This window comes from Archocentrus centrarchus, chromosome 13 (assembly GCF_007364275.1).
Source record: "Archocentrus centrarchus isolate MPI-CPG fArcCen1 chromosome 13, fArcCen1, whole genome shotgun sequence".
Taxonomy (NCBI): Eukaryota; Metazoa; Chordata; class Actinopteri; order Cichliformes; family Cichlidae; genus Archocentrus; species Archocentrus centrarchus.
The window spans coordinates 3,905,726-3,923,646 of NC_044358.1; the positions used below are offsets into that span (position 1 = coordinate 3,905,726).

General features: G+C 42.7%; 2 protein-coding genes across 2 annotated transcripts in view; both read left to right on the forward strand.

Annotated features, from left to right (window-relative positions):
• The window catches only part of ulk2 (unc-51 like autophagy activating kinase 2), a 47,693-nt gene extending 43,269 nt beyond the window's left edge, over positions 1-4,424 (forward strand). The window contains exons 22-27 of the mRNA XM_030743851.1: positions 117-358; positions 479-657; positions 796-914; positions 1,065-1,222; positions 1,336-1,471; positions 1,679-4,424. Of these exons, the coding sequence (XP_030599711.1) occupies positions 117-358; positions 479-657; positions 796-914; positions 1,065-1,222; positions 1,336-1,471; positions 1,679-1,743 (899 nt within the window). The 3' untranslated portion in view covers positions 1,744-4,424. The remainder of the gene's footprint in view (positions 1-116; positions 359-478; positions 658-795; positions 915-1,064; positions 1,223-1,335; positions 1,472-1,678) is intronic.
• Positions 4,425-6,867: 2,443 nt separating this feature from the next.
• On the forward strand, positions 6,868-17,126 carry LOC115790255 (aldehyde dehydrogenase family 3 member A2-like). Its single transcript, XM_030744023.1, has 11 exons — positions 6,868-7,028; positions 7,546-7,708; positions 9,779-10,010; positions 11,009-11,094; positions 11,180-11,388; positions 11,510-11,627; positions 14,275-14,416; positions 14,671-14,837; positions 14,948-15,047; positions 15,129-15,367; positions 16,967-17,126. Exons 2-11 carry the CDS (start codon positions 7,547-7,549, stop codon positions 16,979-16,981), a joined length of 1,470 nt encoding a protein of 489 aa, XP_030599883.1. The 5' UTR covers positions 6,868-7,028; position 7,546; the 3' UTR covers positions 16,982-17,126.
• The last annotated feature ends 795 nt before the right edge of the window (positions 17,127-17,921 follow it).

Consider the following 17,921-nt stretch of genomic DNA (forward strand, 5'->3'; position numbering starts at 1 on the left):
GTGAGGGAACCCCCACCTGAGCTGAGCTGAGCTTGCATCCTTCTACTGTTTGGAAGAAAGCTTAAAATATTTATCATTAGTATTCATGTCACGCTCTCCCCTCCCTGTCCTCTCAGTGGGCTCCAACAGTTCAGCTGGCTCTCTGTGCTCCATCAGTGGTCGGGTCTATGTTGGCTCTCCTCCAGGCATGGCCATAGGCTCCTCTCCTCCAGGAGGTTATGGAGGTGGGCATGTTGTTTGTGGGGCAGAGGGGGCACCCAGTAGCCTGCGTTATGTCCCCTATGGGACCTCTCCTCCCAGCCTGGAGGGATTCATCACCTTTGAAGCCCCAGAGCTTCCTGAGGAGACTCTAATGGAGGTGAGAAGTGTGTGTGCGTGCGTGCGTGTGTTTTTGTTTGTCCTTACTGGAAACAGTTGATTCTTTTTTCTTTCTCTCTTCTCCAGAATTTCATTGTAATCTTTATATTTGTTTACACAGCGTGAGCATACAGACACCCTGATGCACCTACGGATGATGCTTTCATTTACCGACTGCATCCTGGAGATGGCGGCGCTTCGAGCTGGAGGGACAGAGATTGGTATGTCAGCTGCCTCCCTCTACCCTCCCCAGGACAGTGTGGTTGTGGACCAGATCAGCCAGTTGAGCAAAGAGTGGGGGTAAGAAATTAGTCTGACTTTCATGTAATACAGTTATTAATGTCATGGAATCACAGGGGCCCTTTGTTCAGGGGTGTTACAGCCGTTGAAAAGGCTTTTCGTTTGTGTTACGAACTATGGTTGTGCTGCCCCCTACAGGCAGGTGGAGCAGCTGGTCCTCTACATGAAGGCAGCTCAGCTCCTTGCTTCCTCCCTCCATCTGGCCAAAGCTCAGATTAAATCTGCCAAGCTCAATCCTTCCACGGCCGTCAAACAGGGTAAGGACATTTCAGGCTTTTATGTGCTAAACTGGAAGCAGCTTTGCACAACCTAGCTGTCTTTATTCCCTTAGTATTTCCTCTTTATTTGATTAATAAAAAAACAGATGTCAAAACAAAACGGTAAAGCCTCTCCCTTTATTTCCACAGTGGTCAAGAGTCTCAATGAGCGCTACAAAAGCTGCATCTCCCTGTGCCGGCAGTTGACCGACAAACTCAACCACTTCTTCTCTGATAAGCAGCGCTTTGTGGACGAGATCAACAGCGTCACCGCAGAGAAGCTCGTCTACAATCATGCAGTGGAGATGGTGAGTCTGACACATACGCTTGGGACTTTCTAATGTTCTGCACTGACAAACTGAGAGTACAGACGGAGTTGGTGCTGGCCAGCCTGATGTGATTGTGTGTCTGTGTGTGTCAGGTTCAGTCAGCAGCTCTAGATGAAATGTTCAAGCAAACAGAGGACATAGCCTACCGCTATAGCAAGGCCTCCATGCTGCTGGATGGCCTGTCCAAGATCCTGCAAGACCCCACGGACATCGAAAACGTGATGAAATGTGAGTGCAGGGTGTGACACGAGCGCATGCTCACTCTTAAACAGTTGATGTTTTTCTCAGCGTTGTGCCCTGATGCAGCGTAGCATTTCCTATGAATCCCATTTAGGTTAAAAATGATCATCTTAATGGTAGTCTGTGTTTTGTTGTGTGTTTGTTTGTTTTAAATGACTTCTGTCAACAAGTTCCTGCTTTGTTTGTTCCCTGCAGACAAGGCCAGTGTGGATCGCAGGATCTCAGCTCTGTGTTACTGTACTGTCACACTGTATGAGTAGAAGGCCTCATGAAATCACACGGAGGGACCACATCCTAAGACTGTTGATTAGTCTTCTCACAAAGGCCTCATTCCCTTGTGTAGCAGTTGAAGCACCTTTCATTTGCTAGGTTTCATCTCTATTTACCATGACTTTGTTTTACCGGCTGCATCACAGAAAAACTGCATAAATTTACAACCAAAGATGACAGCAGACCCGGAAACAAAAGGCTGAAACTTGGTGTAGACGTTTAAACTTGCACTTTCAGGTGCACTTTTTTAATGCCGTGATGGGAGACCACCATCAGATGAAAATATCGTGGAATTGTTTTTAACCGGAACAAAGAGGATTCACGGGACTTCGAACGACTCGAGCTCCATAAGAGACAGATCATCTTCCCAATCCTGTCAGTGGTTATTTACTCTTAAGTTGTTTTTGTTATTTATTGGTTCACATGCACATGGATTCTCCCTGAAAACCTCAAGTATTGGAGTGGAAGGAATGAACAGATCTAATTCAAACTCTGGACTTTAACATAAAAGTGTTACAGCAGGCAGACAGCTGTGGGGGGGGGGGGGGGGGGTCTCTAATTTGTGATTTGCTTTGTGTTTATTTTTCTTGTTATTTCATGCACTTTATTGTGGATTGGGAGGAGGAGGAAGATTTCTGAAGGCAGAAATGTGAAGGCTGGGTTTTTTTTTTTTTTTTTTTTTTTTTTTAAATCACTCCTGCTCCTGCCCTCCCTGCTGTGTGTGGATGATCAGCAGGTGTATACATTTCTCATGAGGCAGTACAACCAGGGAAGTTGTGTAAAAGCCACAGTTCAGCTTTTTGAGCCTTGACTCCCAGTGATTATTTCTGATTTTACTGATTATGTACTCATCTGAGTACAGCTCAGTCTGCAGGAATGGTTGTATAGTGTCTTCTGTGACACAGATGGGAGCTTTTCAGAGTCCAAGATTCCCTGATGATGTCACCGGGAGTCATCTTGATTCTGGCATGGGAATTTCCCATACAGAGTGCCTCAGTTCATAATTGTCTGCGGGGCATGATAAGTTAGGGGCCTGGGAGCCAGCCAGCCTTCCTACAGTTCATACAGCTGTCTGTGTTCAATCTCTCATTTCCCCCCAACTTTAGGAAGTGTTACACTAACTCTTTGGATTCCAGGTGCATTGATTGTCTTGCATGTGAGAAAATGAACACTGTTCAAACTAATATCTTAATTCAGTTTCAGAGGCTGCATAAATATGAAACACTTGTTGATCATGTCACTCAGTAAGGAGGGGTGGAGGCTAAACTGTGGTGACAGCAGATATTCAGAAGAAACCCAGAGGCTGTGTGAGTGGAAGCAGGTCAATCTGTCACCCCCGCAGTGCTGAACAGTCAGGTGTCCACTTTAAACTGATGGAGTGAAACCGAACAGTCATATTTACTTGACAAGTTACCTTAATGTTTCCTTATACTAACTACAGCTTTTTATGTTCTGTCAGAATCTGTAGCTCTTTTTTAATGAAACAAAACTTGATGTTTGCAGACTTGTATATATTTGAATGTGGAGCGTGTGATGATTCCCTTAGCCTCTTTTTTTAAAGAGGGGAGTGAGTGTGTGTGAGCTGGCAGTTTGATGGGGTGTGGATATCTCCATCAGACGCCCTGCTTATCAAAGAGCACAAATCTTTATATGTAGATAGATGAGTTTGTATTCAGGTCTGCCAAGGGTTTGATAAGGAAATCCTACTTGGGCACAGCAGGAGTGTGCCAAAGACTACAATAAAACTTGTGGCAGCTCCAAATCTTTCCAGAGAACTCTTTTTACCAGGACTGAGATCATGTTTGTTCAGCGCTCCTGAGCGAGCATGTCTCCAGATTTCATTTCCCCTCATTTTGTGAACCTGGATTTGTCACAATCTACACTGCCCTGCCGTCCACTCAGTCCTCCTGACTCCCCCCCCTCGAGTTGTCACAGTCCATGTACTGTATGTATGAGTGTATATAAACACACGTGCACTTGCCAGGTGTGCTTTAAGGCCAGTAGTATCCAGTCAGCATGGAAAAGGAGGTGCCTTCTTGTGAAAGCAGACACAGGCCTACTCCTCTGTACAGGTGTGAATACCTTCTTTTTCTGTGTAAAAATGTGCATAAAGCTGGTCTCTGGACCGGTTTCTGATGTACTGTTTTTGTTTTGTTTGTTTTTGTTTTTCTCTGTCTGGGTTTCAGTTTTCCCTCATCCTGGTCATGGGCACTCTGAACCACATAAAGCCTTTTTCTGCATAAAGAGTGAAGAGGGATAAATTGAACTGATAGAAACCCACCAGAAACTTTGCTCTGTACCATTTTGAACTATATACTCCTGAGACCTTATGTCCTCTGTAGTGGTAACAAAAAGATTAAATTGAAAGATACTTTTTTTTTTTCCCTTCTGTTCTCAGGAGGATAAGTGAAGATGAGCTATTTTTAGGTAAAGCATGGGTACCAAGTCTGCATTGTATCCTGTAGAACCCCTAGAATGCTGAATGTACGTACCCTGTCCTTTTGCACCTCTCCAGCTTGATCTGAATGCATTTTGAAGGACCCCCACCATCAGACCACGATGATGCAACTCCAGTTTTCACGTTTAATGTTATACTCGTCTCTCACCCGGGGTGTGTCTCTATTCTTATGGAACCGCGATGCAGTCTTTATTAAAAAGAGGAAAAACAGAAGCTGTCTCACTTTTTTTTTTTTTTTATTCTTAGTTCAGAAATCAAATGAACTACAACAAACTGCAGTGCTGTCAAAAAAGTATTTGCCTCATTCCTGAGCTTAGTTTGTTTATTGCATATTTCTCACGCTTGCATGTTTCAGAGCATCAAACAAATATTAAATATTTGAAAAAGAGAACCTGAGTACAAGCAAAATGCGGGTTGTAAATGCTAATTTCAGTTATTAAGGGAAGAAAGTTACCCAAACCTCGGCCTCCCCGGAGCTCGAATCTCAACAGAACTGAAGCAGTGTGGGATCGTGTTGACAGGAAGGCAGCGAGCATCCAAAGAAGAGCTCTGGAATATCCTTCAAGGAAAAAGTAGGCTACTTAATTAGAAGCAAGTTTGCCTAAGAACGTTCTGGCTGTGTTGAAGAATAAATGCAATCATACCAAATACTGTACGAGTGGGTCACCTCACCTCATTCTCCCTCACCCTCAACACCAGATCCCCCCCAGGGCTGTGTGCTCAGCCCTCTGCTGTACTCACTGTACACCCATGACTGCGAAGCCACGTCAGAGTCCAACGTCATCATCAAGTTTGCTGACAACACTGCTGTTGTGGGACTGATCTCCCACAATGAGGAGACAGCCTACAGGAGAGAGGTCTCCCGCCTGGAGAACTGGTGCCAGGAGAACCACCTCCTGCTCAACGTCAGCAAAACGAAGGAACTGATCGTGGACTTCAGCAGGAAGCAGCAGAGGGACTACCATCCACTTGTCATCAGTGGTGCTGAGGTGGCAAGAGTGGACACTTTCAAATACCTGGGAGTGACCATCTCACAGGACCTGTCCTGGACTCATCACATAAACATCACTGTGAAGAAGGCCAGACAGCGTCTCTACCTCCTCAGGCGGCTGAGAGACTTCAAGCTCCCACTCAAGGTGCTCAGGAACTTTTACACCTGCACCATCGAGAGCATCATGCGTGGGAGCATCACCACCTGGATGGGAAACTGCACCAAGCAGGACTTCATGGCCCTAAAAAGGGTGGTTCGTTCAGCTGAACGGACCATCAGAACCACCCTCCCCAACCTGCAGGACATTTACACCAAGCAGTGCAGGCTGAGGGCCATGAAGATCCTAAAACAGCCCAGCCACCCCGGACACTCTCTCTTCTCCCTGCTCCCATCAGGCCGGCGTTACCGCTGCCTGAGGACTAAGACTGAAAGGTTGAAGAGATTTTACCCACAAGCCATCCGTCTGCTCAACTCTGAGCCCTAACTGGACCATTATTGCACAATGTAAATATTATAATCTATAATTCCATGTAAAAGTGTGTATAGTGTATAGTATATAGAGTATAGTGTGAATTACTTATTTTTATTTTTATTCTTCTTATTTATATATGTGTGTATATATGGTTGCAGGTACAAAATACATTTCACTGTGCATTGTACTGTGTATAACTGTGCATGTGACAAATAAACACAATCTTAATCTACTGTTTTTCAAACTCATTAATTATACAAAATCATCTTTTTTTGTATTCTGTACTGTATTTCCATGTATGTTTGCACATTTCACTAAATCACTACTACATCCATCCATACGTTCACTTTCTGCTGCTTCGGGCCGGGTCATGGAGGCAGCAGTCTAAACCAAGAAGCCCACACCTTCGTCTCCCCAGCCACCTCCTCCAAGTCATCGGGAGAACACAGAGATGTTCCCAGGCGAGCCGAGAGATCTGGTCTCTCCAGCGTGTCCTGGATCTACCCCAGGGCCTCCTCCCAGAAGGCTGTGCCTGGAACACCTCACCTATAGTCAATGGGATTCATGAAGATATACATGTATAAAATATATAAGTATCTTTGTGTTATTATACCTACATTATAATCAGTCCAGTCTTTTTGGGCCACTTCAAATATCTGTATGGAATTGTGATGTTTGCTACAATTTTTGCAGCCCTCTTGACCTGATCTGTCTATAAAAGGATATTTTTAATGTCAATGACAATTTTTACCCTGTTAAATAAAAAATATATAAAAATCCCATTGCCTAAAAGGGACTGCAGCTTCCACCTTGTGACAGGAATGTTGTTCCTGGTTCAAAATGAGTGAGTTTTTTTTTTTTTTTTTTTTTTTTTTTTAAATGGAGCTGCTGGATATTTGAATTATCAATCAATCAATCAATCATCTGGTCCTTTGAAAAATAAAACGAAACAAAAGTTATTTCACGCTTTTTTCAGAGCCACTTTTCATATGTTTTCTACACCAGTTTGCAACACTTTGTTTTGTCAGATATTCTGCTTTCCCGTTGCATCCCCGGTGATACAGATAGACCTTTACAAACTGGCAGTTTATGACGATGTTCAAATTTGATTGACAGGCGTGTAAACTGTGCCTAGGCTTCTAACCTTTAAACGCGGCCTGCGGCTACATTGTTGTTGGAAAGGTAGGAGGTACTCAGCTGAATGTCTCCTGTGCTGATTGGCGCGTTTCTTGATTGTCACGCGTACCGTCCATTTGCTGCGGCCGTAGTTACTGGGCTTTAACATCACCTGGTGATAAATTATAAGCAGTTCGAGGTTAATTAAACCGACTGAAGTGGAAGAGGGACTCTTAAGGTAAAGCCTACTTGCTGTAGCTGTTCAGATATTAACGCGTTATTAACGCTACATAGCGGCTAACGCAGTTTCCAGAGCTGTTGCTGTTATTAGCAGCCAGGCTAGGCCAACACGATGCTGTTCACTGTGTAGTCTTATTCCGTATTAACTACATTCTGAGGTTATAATGGCGCTCAAACGTTGATTGTACCGCTAACGCTTGCTGAAAGCTATCAAAACAAGGCAACATTAGCAAAGCCTTTTTCACAGTTATGAGCTGCAAGGCTAGCGCTCCGTTTAGTGCCAATACACCACAAACCAAACAAGCTGGCTTTGAAAACGCTGTTTTAGGGTGTTGCTGATTTTTCACATATGAACATGTCGTAAAGACACTGACGTTTAGGCTGCATCTCTTCTAAAACGCAGCTTGGCCTCGTCAATGGTTGACTTTGGGGAAATAGAGCCTCTCGTAGGCAGTAGGTCGTGGACAGTGCACATGAATTAAAATACAATAATAGAGTGTTGTCTTTCTGTGAAGGATGTCCCGAGAACAACTGGTTGTACAGCGGGCCAGGAAGTCCTTCCAGACAGGGAAAACCAAACTTCTCGAGCACAGGATCCACCATCTGAGGAACTTGCTGCGCTTCGTTACCGAGAGGCGGAAGGATATTGCGGAGTCTGTAAAAAAGGACCTCGGCAAGGTGGGATAGTTTACACACCGTTTTCAGTTATTAGTTTATTGTATAACTGGAAATTATTGCATCCGCGAGCCCGAGGGTGCAGGTTAAATTTGAAACGTGGTGGGAGCATAAATTTGCCATAATTTACTCTTATAATACTTGACTCTGTGCATACATATTAAAGTGCTCTGTAAGCCTGTGGATATTTTATGACACTAACTACATGAACCTGTGATCATCAATTATTCCTATTAATGTTTAATAAATATTTAAAACACAAGCACACAAGCAACACCCAGAATCTCAGGTACAGTACTTTTTCTCCCTCTCCCTATTTCTATATATTTATTTAACTACAGGAATAGTTATTGTCACCTAGTTCAAATAAATGGGCTTATTAATCAGGCCTTTAGCAGATGTGCTGGTTTGAAACCTTTATTATAGTCTGTTGTGTACATGGACAGCTGGAGACACGACTGCTGAGCAGTTGTTCCTGTCTGAGGTGTATCAGCAGTTGCTGCATTGTAATGTAAAGCCTCTGAGGATGAGTTCATGTGGTTTAGAAATATTAGCTGGCATATAGACGTCCGCATGGACCCTTACACTCACCGTAAGATAATGAAATTTATGCCAGTTGGACCCAAGCAGACTCACAGATGCTGAAAGTGTAATCTGGGCCTACTGGTGAGCAGACAAAATGCCAGCTAGCTGTTCAAGTAGTTTTACTGCATTGCCCACTGGGAGCACTGTGGGGCATATTGAGAGCAGTGGGAATTCTGCATTGTAGCTACGTTCTAACTGCAAACCCCTCTGAAACTCTACGATGCAGCCTATGGCATAACCTGACATTCACCTCCCTAGAAATGTAACTACACATCCCATCAACACAGAGAGAGAATAACAATCACCATCTCAATATAAGGAATAATGATCATGACATCAATAATTCACAAATGTCAGCAAATTCCTGAAACTACTCAGATAAATGTACAAAGAAGTGGAAAAACTAGAGTGAAAAATATGTTTGCCCCCCGAAAAAACTGACCACAGCAAAGAGTGGGGACCCAGGAGGGAAAAAGGTCCCAGCATTTTATTGGTTTCTATCAGCTGGCATCATGCACTTAAAACACTGGGACACGACCACATGGTAATTAACATGTAATGCACCAGCATTACATGTTATTAATGCCTAAAAAATGCCGTTTATGTTGTAGGCTCTACAGAGATTCACTGCAGAAATCTAAACGGACTAGTTATTTTCGACTCTAGCTGAGCACCGTTTTAAACAGCATGTTTGCATTTCATTTAAGCACTGTTTTCTATTTCAAAGTGCTTTCTATCTAACTTCCATACTCCAATGGTTGCATCGGAGATGGTTCGGTATCTTGCCCAAGGATACTTTGGAGCAGCCAGGATCGAACCACCAACCTTCTGATTAGTAGATGACCTGCTCTACCTCCTGAGCCACAGACTGCTGGTGGCCTTACTCATAGTTCTAATCACAAGACACAAAAATGAACATGAAACAACAATTAGTACTCCACAACTAACTAGGGGAAACATCATGACACAATAATTTATGTGTGTTTCTAACACTAATAATTGCATATCTACAAAATTAGACATGCATGACTGGTAATGCTCACTAACAGTCTGCTTGGAGGAGGATCTGTAGTACATTCAGGAAAGTAAAGGTGGATGCAGGGTGGAGAAAACAGAGCAGAGATGCACCAAAATAACTTGTGACCAAAAAACGTCCACTGTGGGCACAGACACAAGGAACCAGGTAAGGCAAAGATCATGTGTTACAACAGGTGGTTTTCCAGACTGCAGAATAATTTGGGGGAAGCATGTTAACACTGGCTGGCATTTTTTTTCTTGACGTCTAGTCATGGTTGAAAAATAGTTCCAAAATGAAGGTTGTGTCAGTGTTGAGATACAAGTTCACTGTCAACTCATCATCATTGAGTGTAAATATTGTACTATGGAGATCAGCTGCACATCATCCAGAAAGCAGTCTGGATGGAAGCAGGACTGAAAAATGACTGAATTAGCAAATACACTGGATTTTGTACCTACTTGTGCTTTCAGAGTGAACATGGGACAGAACTGTTTGAGACACTGGGACTGGAGGGTGAGATCAAGCTGGCCATCGATAAGCTGGCAGAGTGGGCAGCTCCTCGGCCAGTGGAGAAGAGCCTCCTGACTATATCAGATGAGGTGTTTGTGCATCCTGAGCCCCTTGGAGTAGTCCTCATCATTGGTGCTTGGAACTATCCCTGGGCTGTCACCCTGCAGCCACTGGTCGGAGCTATCGCTGCCGGTACCATATACACCCTTGTTTATTCACTAGTATGCTAGTAGGTGCATTGGCTATAGCACGTGTAACCTTTGTTGGTGTGCTCAAACCTCCTTTTGCACAAATTACTTTACACATCATATAGAGTAGGGTATCCAAATCAGGCTTTACAGAGATATCCATCACAAAGGAAGGAGACAGGAAGTGAACCTGTTCTGCTTTTTCTTATTTCCTGTCTTACACCTACTGTTACCATGGTGGCTACTTATATTAAACATGACCAAAGATTCATTCAGTGTGCATACAGGTAATCCCTGTGAACCAAAAGCTAGGTCTTCAAACGACTCCAAACACTCAGTTTCTAACAGTTTTTCTACTTGGTGCTCGGTGTGATGCTACTGAGAACACAATATCCTTACACGGTCCAGTCAGACACACAGCTTTGGCTTTGAGCACAGAAGCTTGATCTGCTGTTCAAACCTTTTGTTTGTGAGGGGAGGGGAGACAGAGGATGAGCTGAATAAGGAATATGATACGTCCCTTTTTAAGGAATAGTTCAGCATTTTGGAAATAGGTATAAATACTTTCTTCTTCCCAAGAAATATCTTGGCACACTAATGTAAAAGAGTGTGATCAACATTTATACACTTCAGCTCTTGTATGGCTAAAAAGCCACTTGGTGACATTTGTGACTTTTCATCACTTTGATGAGAGGATGTAGATATTAAAAATTAATGACTGTCAGTGAATTTCATGATCCCGGTGTGGCTGGATCTCTGTCACTCTGGCATGGATCACTGGAGACGAGACTCATTCTTTTTAAGCCAAAAAGTCTTATGTTGGGAAAAAGCCATTGCTGCTATCATAGGCTGTATCACAGATTAACTGTCAAATTTTAAGAGGTTTGCAAAGTAAAAGCACTTCTGCAAATGGACGCTGCATCTTCTGCATTTTCATCATCTTTACTACGTCTTTAAAGAGTACAACTATCCATGCCAGTGTGTCTCTGTGCCATCGCTCAGGTAATGCAGCAGTAATAAAACCATCTGAGGTCAGCTGTCACTCTGCTAAGGTCATGGAGGAGCTTCTCCCTCAGTATTTAGACAAGGTGAGACTCTTTCCTTGTTGGATTATAAACATGTTTTTACCTTTCTAGTATATTCAATGTAAATGTCTTGATGCCCTCTCCGTAGGATCTGTACCCAGTAGTGACAGGTGGTGTGCCAGAAACCCAGGAGCTGCTGAAGCAGAGATTTGACCATGTCTTCTACACAGGCAGCAGCACAGTGGGCAAACTGGTGATGGAAGCTGCAGCTCGCAACCTCACCCCTGTGACCCTGGAGCTGGGAGGGAAGAGCCCCTGCTACATCGACAAGAACTGTGACATCACTGTTGCATGCCGGTGATAATCTCTCTGTAATCTAGAGCGAAAAGGAAACTTTAAATAAGCACAGAGCACTCTTCCTCCATAGAGTTTCAAAACATCAAGACTGTGTTTTTTCCCCCTCTCTTTCCCGACACAGTCGCATCACATGGGGAAAGTTTGTCAACTGTGGTCAGACGTGTATTGCTCCAGACTACATCCTGTGTGAACCTTCCATCCGGAGCAGAGTACTGGAGGAGATCAAGAACTGCATCAAGGTTGGTCTGAAGTGCATCATTTTCAAATTGGCTGGAACCTTTTCCAGCTGACTGTAGATTAGGTAAAAAAAAAGATGTGATGTGAAAAAAATAACAGACTAGACTGAACAGCTGATCTGTCAGCATAACATTAGAAACTGCTGCAACAGGCGCCCGGGTGGCTTAGTGGTGAATCGTCACATTCTAAGGAGGGAAACATGAAAAACAGACAGAACTAGTTCAGTCCTTCAGAAACTGAAGGTGTTGTATTAATCAGGGGACTTGGCAGGAGTGTGTAATTATAACATAACTTACCTGTGTGACTCGGGACAAGAAGACACAGATTTTCCTTCCTGCAGATCCTCCTTTGTTCTGAAGAACTTTCATGAGCTCAGCAGCTTGATGGTCAAGTTGTGAGAAAAATTTGGAGCTGAGGGGAGAAGTAGTGATTCTCACAAATTTCCACCTGAAAGAAAGGGCACACAGAAGCATTTCAAGACACCGTTCAACCTTATGGTGTGAGATGAAGTGATGATTTTTTGTAGTTGTCAACATATAACACTTGGTTATAAAAGCAATTAAAAGAGCTGCAACGACTTTAAGTTGCTGCAGCTTTTATTATTGTTTCGAAGTATTAAAACAGTGTCCAAGTTCAGTTTATTAATTCGACTTGTAACATTTAATCGAGACTGCTCAGTCTGTGTGATTCTCAAATGAGGAAAAAGTGCAAATGATTCACTGGTATGAGCATTTTTTAGACCAAAGACAGTAAAACTTGTTAACTGTAAACACTGGTTAATTGTCAGCTTCATCAGCTTATTCCTTTTCAAAACGGTGTATAACTTATAGCTCAGCTTACCAGAAGAAATGAAAAGAGCCTAACATTTTTCATTCACAGTAAAACCACGGATTATGTAGGCTTCGTTGTATTTGCTTGTGTTTTTCTGCTGGGTGCCGCTTTACAGTAAGGCTGAGTTGTGGCGCTCGCCTTGAGCAGACTTGAACTGAGCAATCGGTGTAGCTTTTATACTTGACGCCTAAGTTGGTGCAATATTCTACAAAAATGAGCCTTCATAGAGAGATCATATAAATGCCGGTGTTGTGCGAAATTCTGTTCCCCCATGAAAATCTGTTCCCCCTGTGTCGGGAGCACGAACTACAGAGTGGCGGATCCGACTGTCTTTGCGGCGCTTCTGATCGATTTCTCGGTAAAATGACACAGCAAAAGACTTGCTGGTAAATTAATGGAGGGGGAACACAATATTTTGGATGGCTGAAATATTTGGTTCCCCCTCGTGTAACTTTGGCAAATAAAGAGCAAATGTTTTCATATTCACAGGAGTTGTTGTCCTTGATGAGAGGAATAAACACTGTAAAAGACTTTTACCGAGAAATTCATCAGAAGCGCCGAGTAGACTGTCGGATCCGCCCCTCTGGCTGCGCTCTCCCGACACAGGGGGAACAGATTTTCACGGGGGAGCAGAATTTCACACAACACGTGTTATTGATCACGTGATAGTGTGGACCCGGAAATGGAATTCTACGTCATCACTTAACAACCGGCCGATGTTGAAATGCTGCCCCCTTATGGTCAAGAGAGGTATCAGTGTGCTAATTCACTGCGCTAAAATGTGTTGTGTTCACACAAACCCAAATTATTTCGTTAGGTTAACATGTGACATAATCATGTCATCTTTACTAGAATGAATTAATTAAACACCACAAACACATTTTCTATGTGTTAACTGGAAATAAAACGTTAACATAAGGTGGACAACTGCACTGTGTCACTTTTTTGAGTGTGGCCTTGAGCAATAGTTTTCAAGGCTTTGTGAAGGAGAAAGCAGTGAGAATTTGTCCAGTCCTTGTACCTGACCATTTTCAGAGGAATGTTTCTTTTGTTAAGCCACTTAACCCTGACCTATGACTCCTCCAAGCATCAGAAAGGCACTTAACCTCAAGGGATCAACCAGTATTGTGTATATACACAGACAACTTAGAAATTGTATTTTTAGGTGCTTTGTTACTAGCAGCCTGTGACAGAAACATTTGTTTCCATTCCCAAAAGATAACACAGTTTGACAGGCATAAAATAATATTTTTGCACCAACAATGTGATCCCCAAAGAGCTATTAGCCAATGACTTGGCATATCTCAGCATGGTGTGCAGTGTGTCCTTACAACATCTGACAAAACTGGACAAAAGGACAAAAACAGCACATCTGCTACACACCATCTACAGCTGATGAACAATATCTGAAAGTCATGTCCTTAAGAAACAGGAAAAGTTAAACAAAGACCTGACGCAGGACCTGAGAGAGGCATCTGTGGCATTCAGTGTGTTCATTGATGACGCTTCAGTTCACTGAAGGCTACTTAAATAAATTACAAGAAAGCAAAGCAGACTGTGTTAAAGAACAAAGGTATATTGACTTTCAAGCTTGTTAGAATTATGTAAACTCTTTGCCTTATACTGTATTTCCATGTATGTTTGCACATATCAATACATCACTGCACCTATTTCCCATGTTCCTAGCAGAATATAAAGACATTAATGGTGGCTAGAGATTTAAGACTAGTACTGTATGCATAATGTTTCCCATGTGAAACAATCCGAGGCTTTCATGCTTCTTGTATTCTTAGATGATCTTCTTTTAACACATTGCAGGAGTTTTACACAGATGATCCAAAGACTTTTCAGGACTATGGACGCATCATCAACAAGCAGCATTTTAAGAGAATCATGGCGCTCATGGAGGGGAGCGCAGTTGCTATTGGTGGAGACTCCGATGAATCCCAGTGCTATATAGGTATGTGGTATGTTTGAGTCAGTGAGTATCTCTGAAAGTGTTAGGAAGCAGCTGAAGTTGTTTGAAGTGAAGTGATTGTAAAGAACCAGCTTTGTATTTTGTGTATCTCTATTGCCATGCACATGGTGGTGATGAACACAGTGTCTCAGACTAGACACATCATAGTAATAGTAAAAGTAATAATAATAAGGCTATGTTTCAAAGCTTTGTGTATGAAGTATATTGATTATTGCTCTCTGACTGACTGTGTGCAGCTCCCACTGTGCTGAAGGATGTTACAGGTGAATCCAAAGTGATGAAGGAGGAGATCTTTGGGCCACTGCTGCCTATCATCACAGTGAGCGGTGTGGAGGAGGCCATCCAGTTTATTAACGAGAGAGAGAAGGCGCTGGTTATCTATGTCTTCTCCCATGACAACAAGGTGCCGTATATCACCTGCAGATGTCATTTCCTGTTATTCAAGCTACAGTTTAGATTTTAAAGTTGATTTTGCACCTGTTCTCTTTAAATGACTTCCTGTCTGATCCACAGCTTATCAAAAGAGTAATAGCTGAGACATCCAGTGGAGCTCTGCTGGCTAATGACTGTCTGGTCCACTTCACTGTCAGCTCTCTTCCCTTTGGAGGAGTTGGTGAGTACACTGCTGTCAAACACTCCCATCAGCTGTGTTGGTTTTCCTCCTGGAGCTGACTTCTTACTTCTTTGTTCTCAGGTAACAGTGGTATGGGCTGCTACCATGGTCGCTACAGCTTTGACCAGCTCAGCCACTTGCGCAGCTGCCTAATCAAGCAGCTGAAGCTGGAAGGCGTGAACAGCATGCGTTACCCCCCGCACACTGCCAAGAAACTGTCCTGGGCCCGGTTCTTTCTGCTCAAGCAGATCAATTTGGGCAGGCTGCGTCGCATGATGCTGCTGACCATGGTGATGGGTTTGGCAGCATTTGTGGTGCAGGTAAAGAAGCGTTGCCTAACCTCATAAAAACCACTGTTACCACCACTGCATGAACTGCAGCTAGCATTCTGTTGTTAATGTTGTGTGCAGTTAGCTAGCTTGCACACTGTGTGTGACCTAGAATCGACCAAAACAGTGATGAGACATACTCAAGGCAATGTGCAACCCCGATTCCATAAAATTCCCCATAAAATGGGGAGTGAATGCCACCAACGATGTGTTCATGTGGAGTTTGTGTAATGTTGGGATTTGGTTGCTTTTTGAAGTTAGTTATTAGTGGACTCCATTTCTAAGTCTTTGTTGCTCACTGTTGACACTGTGAGCAGGTGAGACATGCTGAGACACTTAGTGAAAGCATCACATCCACTGGGTTTAGAATTCACTCTGCTGACTGTTAGAGGCATCTTATATTAAAATCCATACAGATATCGGCAATAGCTACATTTAGCTGCTCCCTCGTACACCCACTGTGGCCGGTGTAGATTTGGTTTGGCATAAACCAAATATGTCAGCTGCCATTCCCTGTGGCAGTCCTAGAGTCTGACCAAAAAAAAAAAACATCCACTTGACTTATCATGGACCACATCATGAACACACTTGGTCTCTCTGCTGGCTAAGTTAACTAATGTTGAGTCAAAATAAACCAAAGAAATAATGCAATGCCAGTGGAAGCTAAATGTCTCTCCCCCATATTTAAGACTAGCAGCATTTAGTTATTTAGCATTACATTTAATCATGAGTGGAGTTTGGTGGGGAAGTCAGGTCCCTCCTACTGTTATTACAAACTTTGCACATAGCCACTACACTATTTTAAATTTTGTCAGCCCTCGGGTTTAGGACCTCCACTTCTCACTGGCCTGAGGCCCCAAACACTTGCCTACTTTGCCTGTTGGGAGGCAGGTGGCAGGATGGATTCATATTGGATAAGGATCATGGATTCAGACCGGATGAGCTAGGAAATGACCATTTTGGCTCTGATCAGTAAAACATCTCTTCTATGGCTGTGAGAGAGCCATTGGTGAGACTATCATGACCAGGATGAAGGAGGATCTACACGGGCGTCTTAGCTAAGAGAGTTCAGGCTGTGTGAAAGAATAAAGGTGGTCATACCAGATATTGACCTTCAAGTTTGTTAGAATTGTCCAAACTGTCGTTGCCTTCTGTGCTGTATTTCTGTATATGTTTGCACAGATTTCCTTTAGCACACTACTTTTTCCACAGCGGTGAAGATATATGTAACAGTTTTGTAGTGCATTATTTGTGTGGTTGCTGTTTAAAACTTTGAAAATAATCACAGTACAACACAGTACCCCCCCCCCCCCCCCCATCATACCCACAGTCTCACAGGCTTGCACACTTAACACAACTATGGCTTTGTCTCCTGCAGACAATGTGTGGTGTTGTCCAGGAAATCTAACCACATAATGCCCCCTCATCTACCCTCCCTTTAATTACCCAGCATGCTTCACTCCCCATGGCTAAATGGCCCCCTTTGTTTCAGTCCACCCCACTGCCTTTGTGGACATTCACACATGCTCACGTGAACAGTTAAAACTATCTTCTGTTGCTGACAGCTTTGTCATCTCATGCTGTTTGCAGAGGTTCCTGCGATGAAGCTCAGCAGCAGCCCGTTAGACTGAAGCTGGACAGGTGCAGGTGATCCTGGGACAGCCCCATGGACTAATGACCTACAGAGAAACACAGCATTCCTCATGTTTTATGGTCCATATTACTTCACAATCAACTGACTGACTTTTAATATACATATATATATATATATATATATATATATATATATATATATATATATATATGTATATATACATATATATATATATATATGTATATATACATATATAATATATATATATATGTGTATATATATATCTATATATATATATATATATATATATATATATATATATATATATATATATATATATATATATATATATATATATATATATATATATTATTGTTGCATCTCCTTTCTGTTACACTTTTAGATACTCTTTAAGTTTAAATCTTTTTACCTCAAATTCATAGAATCCTGATCTGTTAATTGATTTAATCTGCTCAGACTCTGTTGGTAGATTCTGAAATAACTGATGATGTGATTCTTTTTAGGATAAAAATGACTCTCAAATCCTGCTAATATGAAAAACCATCACACAGAATGTGTCTGCCCTTTAATAGTGCTGGTGTTATTAATGTCTGCTCTGTATGCTATTAAACATCAACAGAAAGTTAACTGTCAGTGTTTTGCTGAAATATTTTTGTCAGTTTGTTTATCTTGTGCACACCTGGATTCTCAGGTATGTGTGGCCGGGGTTATTGTTGTTCATGGTCTGGCTGCTGACTGGCTGCAATTAATGTAAATTGCCCTCCTTGACTCTGAGTTTCAAAATGAGCTCAGCTGAAGGCTCTGACAGAAGAAAACCAGGAGCAAGGTCCAGCTGCCGAGATATCATTATTCAATCTGAACGTGGGGTGTGCACATGCGCGTGATATTGTAAAGGGTTCCAGTGAACCTGGACACGCTAACAATCGACCG